The sequence below is a fragment of the Carassius auratus genome, chromosome 21 (genome assembly GCF_003368295.1).
Source record: "Carassius auratus strain Wakin chromosome 21, ASM336829v1, whole genome shotgun sequence".
NCBI classification, from domain to species: Eukaryota; Metazoa; Chordata; class Actinopteri; order Cypriniformes; family Cyprinidae; genus Carassius; species Carassius auratus.
Genome location: NC_039263.1, coordinates 14,849,602 through 14,858,308, shown reverse-complemented (window position 1 = coordinate 14,858,308; position 8,707 = coordinate 14,849,602). Strand labels below are relative to the sequence as shown.

At 34.1% G+C, this 8,707-nt stretch overlaps 1 protein-coding gene and 1 pseudogene across 1 annotated transcript; both read left to right on the top strand.

The window, feature by feature from the left end:
* The first annotated feature begins 1,152 nt into the window (after positions 1–1,152).
* LOC113038100 (olfactory receptor 52E8-like) lies at positions 1,153–2,100 on the top strand. Its single transcript, XM_026195301.1, has one exon. It carries the CDS (start codon positions 1,153–1,155, stop codon positions 2,098–2,100), a length of 948 nt encoding a protein of 315 aa, XP_026051086.1.
* Positions 2,101–5,111: 3,011 nt separating this feature from the next.
* Positions 5,112–8,352, top strand: LOC113038099 (olfactory receptor 8-like; annotated as a pseudogene).
* The last annotated feature ends 355 nt before the right edge of the window (positions 8,353–8,707 follow it).

Sequence of the window (8,707 nt, the reverse complement as noted above, 5' to 3'; positions counted from 1 at the left end):
ACTTGATCAAAAAAAAAAAAAAAAAGATCATAAAGTATATGTTAAAAGCAGTTTTTACTTAAGATTTTACAAGGCTCGTACATTTCAATCGTATTATTTTACCAGTAATTCAATGTTTTTCCCTTGTGTGATATGTATGCTGGGGTCGGCTGATTGGGACAAGTTCACACAATCTGTAATTTAACTTATGAACAACCTGGAATATCATACAGGCATTATGAAAAGTATTATATTCGGTAAGTCTTAATAGAGCAAGGCAATGAAACAATGGACGTGAAGGGGTATTTGGCTCAGATCACGTTAATACCTGTATAATTTTTTTTCGGTAAAGACTGTATTTCTGTCTGGTCATACACACATCCAAAGCACGTGCACAAAAAAGTGATTTCAAATACATCTGATTGACAGATAAATCATCGTTGATCTATCAGCCAGATGCACATAAAAATGCATGCGCTCTTATTTAAATTTTGTTGATAATGATGAGGTTATTTGAGCATCGTACATTTTGCTTAACTGCATTGTTAAAGAGGGCGATTTTTACCATTCATTTGAACCATGTGCATGTATTCTAGACACTTACATATTTTATTTTATAAATATAGTAAATTATTTGATATCAGGGGATTTCACACAAGTGCTCCCACTACTTTTTATAAGTCAGTATATATATATAAATTAAATATAGTGATATTAAATAGGAGCCGGAAGCATTGTTTTATTGTGTAAAATAAAAGTAAAAACTTTAATGGGTGTGCACAAAAGTTTACACCTTGTCTTGTGTTGAAAACGGCCTCCATAAGTATTGTTAACAAATTTGACCTTTAATTTAACAAATCAAAGGATTTTACAAAGTGTACATGAGCGTGTAATTAATCCCAAGAAATTTTAAAATATCTCTTATGCATTTCCCTAATGACAAATCACTAAATATAAAACCAAACAAGACCTCACCACTTTCAGTTGCAACACACTCATTTGTGAATACTGTACATTCATTTTTATTCTTGCAACAAAATTGAGGCTTGTATTTGAGGTTTTATGAAATGCCTGCATTAGCTGTGTGTTTTACTAAAATTTGACTAATATTGTTTTATGTTCTACTGCATAATTATCACATGTGATATGAAGGACTGTACTATGAATAACATGATGGATAATGCGTCTTATCCTGTGATACTGACTCTTATGGTGCCAAAAGAAACTAAATCCTACAAGCATATATATTTTATATGCTTTCTAGCCTTATATCTCCTTATACTATCAATTAATATTCGTCTTGTTATGGTCATCATAATGGAGAAAACTCTTCATGAACCAATGTACATGTTCTTGTGTCATGTGTGTATAAATGGGGTTTATGGAGCCTCTGGATTCTACCCCAAATTTTTGTCTGATTTAATATTTGACTCATATGTGATCTCTTTTCATATGTGTGCTTTGCAAGCCTATGTTATCTACAGTTCTTTACTTTCTGAGATCACGATATTAACACTAATGTCTTATGATAGATATGTAGCCATATGCAAACCTTTAGAGTATCATTCCAAATTAACTAAAATCACCTGTTTGAAACTAATTCTGTTCTCATGGATTTTTACCAATGGCTTTTGTGTTACAGCAGCCCTGTTAACAACCTTGAGACCTATTTGTAAATATCACATTGACAAATTATATTGTGACAACTGGTCAATTGTAAAACTGTCTTGTGTATCATCTTTTGTTAATAACGTCTTTGGATATGCTATGACTGTTATATTTTCTAGCTTTATAATTCTTATCATAGTGTCCTACTTTAAACTGATCTCTGCATGTAAAGCATCTTTAGAAAGCAGAAGGAAATTCTGGCAAACATGTCTGCCACACATATTATCACTGATAAATTTCACTTCTGCTTATTTTTTTGATATCATATATAGTCGATATGGTTCAAATGACATTCCAGAGAGTTTGCGTAATTTTTTGGCTCTTGAACTGGTGATAGTCCCACCTGTGTTCAATCCTCTAATCTATGGGTTAAACATTAGAGCAGTGCGTAAAAGAGTTATCCCTTCTTGTGTTGCATCAAGTGAAAATGTTTTGAAAAGGGTGAAAATTTAATTACGTACTACAGTACAACTGATACTTGCAAAATATTTGAATTGTGACAAACTGAGAAAGAGTGTGATTTTAACTGGCATTTTCTGATCTGATATATGTACAACCTGTAAAAAAAAAGAAAAAAAAAGAAAAAAAAAATCTGTTGCAAATCTAATGAACACACAGCCTGAATGCTGTCAGTTGCATTTGATCTGATTGTTCAAGTGGTTTGACTATTATGTTGGAACACTGGATATATTAATGAGTAACATTTTATTAATCAGACCTATCAAAAAGCCTTTTAAAATAGGGAACAGTAGGCCTAACCTAACACTTCACTTAGGGAGTATTTCTTTTTTTTTCACATTAATTACACTCATCTAGTACAAATATTTGGTCTTTTTTTTATCAATACAGTGTACATTTTCTTCAATTACCCTGGGAGAATGGAAGTGAAATGTGAATTGAACTGACAGAACAGAATTGCATTGTAATGACAACTTGGTTTTTATAAATGAATGGGTGCTATATGGCACAAATTATTATACCTCAGGTGTCAGGGTGTGAATTATTTTTCTAATGATTCAGTGGCCTAGAGTAACCTTCCATTCAGTCAGTCACATTCAATGTTACTGACATCTGTGGTCTCACTTTGTACAAAAGTTGATTGATCCCTCATGCATAGGTTATGGATCATCTTAGATCCACAAGTTTTGAAATCTGACCTTGCACCAGCTCCCATTCAAGATGTTGATGCAGAAACACATTTTAACTTACATTTGCCTCCCAAGATTGGTTCACAGTGATCAACCAGAAAAATGCATACTTCCATGTCTCGATTTTGCCTTGGCATAGACCGTGTCTTTGGTTTGCTTTCAAGGACTGGGCATATCAGTACAAGATCTTCCACTTGGGCTGTCCCTATCTCCCTGCGTCTCGGAAGTCATGGAAGTAGGAATCCATATTTTCAACCATATTAACAGCTGGCTCCTCCTAACTCACTCTCAAGAACAATCTCAAGACCCCTAATGTCAGTATCATAACATTGAATGTGACTGACTGAAAGAGAACATATGCATTTTTACATGTCATAATTACCATAATTACAAGGCTCTAACTTGTAAAAAGCATTCCCATCCTTGTAGAACTCGTAGTTATAACTTGTAAACTAAATTTACTGAGAGGTACCACTTGTATCACACGACCACAGCAGATTTATTTAGACGTTATGTTTAGGCATTGACAGTGTTGCATAGAAATTCATAATTCTGATCCAAAGGACATGAAAAGCTTAGAGTAACATGTCACATGTTGTCATCTCGAAACTTTCACGTATTGTCATCTGCAGAAATTACGGCATGACATGAATGCCGTTTGCATGTGAATTACCTTAAGTTGCACAGTTCTCAACAGTGTTCAGTAGATGTAATTTTATCTGCTTCAAGAGCAGTGACAATACTAACTTGCTACTGAGAAGAGTCATGTAACGTAACTAGTTAAATAAATGTTTTTGATGAAGTTGTGTGCAAGCACTGACAACAAGTTTTCATGGGCATATATGTTGTGGTCTGTGTGCATGTATGTGTCTGTACTGTATGTATTTGCATTTGTATAGAAGACAGACTGGGAGAAAGAGAATTAGATCCTCTGTAGATACTAAAATGCAATTAAGTGTGAAAACACAAAAATAGTAATATATTGTGTAATATAGTAATAGTGATAGAAAAATAATTTGTAATTTTTAGCATACTGAATGTTATATTTTGTAGTGAGGCCTATAAACATATTATGGTGTGAATAGGTGATAGTTTAACAGTTTCCTATCATGTTTAGAATCTTTTTGCTCACCATGATGTTAGTAAATAATTTGAAAGAGGTTTTGTAAAGAAATTCTGCATGAATAAAATGTTATAGACACTGTTTAATTTTGTACTCCACTATATGCAAATGTGTTTCACACTAGGGCGTGCAACACCATGGCCACCTCAGACACAAGTGGCCAATCACATTTCTGGAATGGAGAGGCACCAGATTCGAATCTCTTCCTCATCAGAAAAGGATGAAAGTATTCTTCTAACTGACAATTCCTGTTCTTTGTTTCTGACCTGTTCCTAGTATTTCAAGTTCCGGTTCTTGTCTGTTTGTTTGTTTGTTTTTGGACTGATGTTTGGTTATGACCCCTGCTTGTTTTGATTCTGATTTTGGATTACCCAATAAAACTCACACTGCTCTTGGATCTCTCGTCTCCTGTGTTCTAGTCGTTACAGAAGGACTCCATCATGTCTGTATCCAGCAGTGTGGGACTTTGTGTCCGTTCCCCATCCAGTGTGGAGGAGCAGAGGGCGAGATTCCTCAAATTAACCACCCTCCGTCAAGAGGGGAATGTGGTGCGTGGTGTGTTCTGTTCTGTGGATGACAAGTAATTTTTTGCAGCTAAATGAGGATAAAACAGAGGTTTTAATTCTCGGTTGTCTGGCAGATTCCTTTCCCGCTCTGAAAGCCCAGTTAGGTCTTCTCTCAACAAATGTATGCAAACAAATCAAAACCTTGAAGTGATCTTTGACTCTTCACTATTCGTTGATAAACAAATTAGTGTGGTTATTAGAGGAAGCTTTTTCCATTTAAGATCTATTGCAAAGTTGAAGAATATTATTTTAAGCAAAGATTTAGAAGTTGCAATTCATACTTTTGTTACATCATGATTAGACTATTGCAACTCTCTTTATTGTGGTCTTCCTCAGTCTTCACTATTTCTGAATTATCAAAGGACTGTTAGATCATTATGATGTTGCATATCTGACCCTATATAAAGTTCCCTCATTCAGCTGTCATTAGAATGCAGAATGGATCTCTAAAAGAGGTCCTCAGAGGCCTTCTCCAAACTTCACAGCCCTTCAAACCATTTTAATAACATACTTCTTATAACTCTGTTTTTATGATCTGAAGTCTTCCACCAGTACAAGATATGTAAGACAAGAGATATTCTTGTTTGTGTCGGCCTTCTTTGATCTGGAGTCAGATTCTGAGAAGAAATGGAAAACATATCCTCTTCTCATTCTCACTGTCACAGCTCTGAATGATTGGGACTGGACCAGCAGGATCATGGTTTTTTCTTTTGCGCTTCCAGGTTACCTTCTGACTATTGTTCTGAATGTCACCTTGATTATGATTATTGCTTTTGAGAAAGCCCTGCATGAGCCCATGTACATTTTCTTGTGTAATCTGTGTGTTAATGATCTGTGTGGAACTACAGGGTTTTATCCCCGGGCTTTGGTATATTTACTCACTGAAACAAATACGATTTCACTTGAGGAATGTATTGTACAAAGTCTTGTTATTATTGTCTATGTAGTTGGTGAATTATCAAATTTAAAGCTGCGGTATGGGAACTTTTGACGCTCTAGCGGTTAATAAACAGAACTGCTTGCGTCTTGCGGAAGAACATCGTATCCGGAACTACTTCTCTCTGTTTATGTCTATGAAGAATCACAAAGGTACTGGGTTACTCCGCCGCGGTACCCCCGAAGCAATCTAAAATAGTCAGAATATAAACACTTATTATAGGTGCACCCTAGTGATTCAGGACAAGCCAAAAACACGGTTTGGATTCATGGTGTACTCGCTTATTATATACATTTTTCTACATTTTGAACACAAACAAAGTTACGGACCGCAGCTCTGATTGGTTATTTTTTACCGGGAGCGATTTAGTTTCTGCAAATGGCAATAGGACCACTGGGAGGAGCCAGAGGAGCTTGATTTTTTCACAGATTTGTCTCATATTCTACTGTCAGGACATAATGACATAATGACAGGTTTAATAAATATGTAAAAAATATTTTTTTTACAAAAGTTCCCTACAGCACCTTTAAGTGTCATGGCAATTGATAGGTACATAGTGGATGTATGTTTCGATAACTGTCTTTACTGGTTTAGTTCTGATTTCCTATTTACAAATAATTCTAGCTTGTAGAAAATCTAAAGTAAATCAAGAGAAATTCTTCAGCACATGCATGCCACACTTGATTATCCTTCTGAACTACATAGTCTGTTCTTTTTTTGATTCCTCCCAGACAGAATTAAGAGCAAAAACCTTGTCTCGTAAGTTATACCTTTTTGTCTATTGTATACATGACTGTCCCCCCTGTTGTCAATCCTGTAATATATGGAATTAAATTAAGAAATGTAAGGAAAAAAAATATAGTATATATTACAGTTTAAGCATTAATATCTTGTAGTATTCACTATTTTAATTAAGTGCTGACTGTTTTTTTTTTTGTCAAAAAAAAAGTATTGTCTAAATAAAGTTTTATTTTGGAGGATTTTTTTTTGGGGGGGGGGGTGTTTAAACATGATATTTCGTTCTTTAAGATGTACTAATAATGTTATGAGAAGTATATGTATATTTATATAAGTGCTTGTGTCTTAGCATTTGACACTGGATGTCGTTTGTTTTATTAAAGCCGACAAAGAAAGTCTGTGTCACATGCATTAAAACATGCATAGTGGATCTGTATAGGATATTAAGAACAATAGAACACTGAAACTATTAAACATATCAAACACTTTGGTGTCATCTTCTGATTAAAAAAAGAAACCTATATGCCACCCCCAATTTCTGTAAGATTGCTGGCAAAGTAAACTCTAAAAGATTAAATACTGACCCATTATTGTTATTTGCTAATGCCTATGATTGATTAAACTGAATCTGAAAATTTAGTGCAAGAAAATTACATCTTAATAATGAATGGGTAGATCACATACAGTGCATGCAAGACATAATAACAACTGTGCCATTTCTTCATTCCAAAGAACTTTTGTTTTGCCTTTTATTTAATTTAAAATTAAATATACATTAACCACATTATTGGAAACATTGGATATTATATTATTGTAATTTTTGCTTATATAGTTGTATACAGCAAGGCAGTTTTCAAAATGGCCATAACTATAAGGTTATATAAGAGTCAAAATTCCAATTATACAAATATGTTTCTATATGTTCTAACATAAAGATTATTATTTATTATTATTATTATTTCTTATTACTTCCATAATATACTTCTGATCATTTTAAAAACATTGCTATTTTGGAACACCATGAATATGAACTAAAATGTGCTTTTAACATAATTTCTCTTTATTAAAAATGTATTTAGTCCCCACTTGTATACACTTAAATCAATCTTTCAAACACTGGTGGGTTCAAGTGTACTACATTATCTTAAGGAGTACTAACAAATATTTTTTAGCATATTAAGTACAAAATTAGTGTGTGAAAATAGACCACTTTAAGTACATTATTGAAGTGCATTCTCTACTGGGTAACATTAGGATCATTTTTGTGAGTGTTATCATCCAATCTAAAATTTCAATATCACAGTTTTTTTGTGTTTCGCCACATTGGCATATATTCAGACATGAGTTAACTATAGAGACCAGCATCTCAGCAATGTGAGGATCCTCAAGATTGTTAAAAATTATAGCTGTCAGGAAAACCTTGTGTTTCAGATCAGGTGATGATTTTCTTTACAATGATAATTTGCTGCAGCCTCAAACACGTGATGGTACTCTTGTGCCTTGGTATTTTCTGATTACACCAAATAGGATTAAGGACAGTATGTCCATTCATTCTGCTACATACTTAGTTGGGACACTCCTCCTTCACTTAGAAAATAAGACCGAGCCCGACCAGAGTACTGCGCAAACGTCCTGGGAGTGTCATCATCATCCGAAGATACCAACATGAAACCTCAGAGTATACTTGTCTTGCTTGTCCTTGTCATATTAGCATTGCACTGTAAGTTTTGGATTTTTTGCATTAAGTTATAGAAGTGTTTAAATTTACTAACTTTTTATTCAAGGCATAAGTGTGTAAACCTAAATCTTGAACAGCAAAACACATGTATAAAAATCATGGATGCATGGCTCTAAATCACTTTTGGCTCATTTTATTGAATCTTTCAGTGCTAAAGCATTTTATTTCTGTCTAAGGCAAAGAGAATGAGGCTGTGTCCTTTCCCTGGAGCTGTGCAAGTCTCAGTGGAGTTTGCAGACAAGGAGTGTGTCTGCCTTCTGAGCTTTACTTTGGATCCTTAGGCTGTGGCAAGGGATTCTTGTAAGTTCTGGTTTATGCCTAATATCATAGCAATGATCTGCAATATCGGTTATGAACTATATTAAAATATACTTCTATTTTTTTTTTTTCAGGTGTTGTGTATCACATTTCCTTTGAGAACTGGAAATTATGTTCCTCAAAATTCCACTATGTGAATCCAGCCTTACCGATGATAAATCTCTGCTTTATGTAACTCATCACATAACTGCATGTTTGGTTTGGGATCATATACATGGAGATGCCTTAAGGATTAACATATGATCAAGAATTTCAAACCATCATGTTAAGGCAACCATTGTTTATTACATGGAATAGTTGCCTTTTGGTCTTAAATGTTGAACTGATGAACTGTTATTTTGTCTGAATATATAAAACAGCAATCATGCAATAATAAAACTAACAGGATAATGTTTACCTCTCTGTGAATTTGTGATTCCAAGGCTTTCACAACCTGTTTCCGAAGACAATGAATATGTAATTTAAGATAGCGGAGAAATAAAAGAGGTAAAA

Coding starts and splice junctions, on each gene's coding strand:
- LOC113038100 (XM_026195301.1), top strand. CDS start 1,153: ATGGATAATGCGTCTTATCCTGTGATACTGACTCTTATGGTGCCAAAA.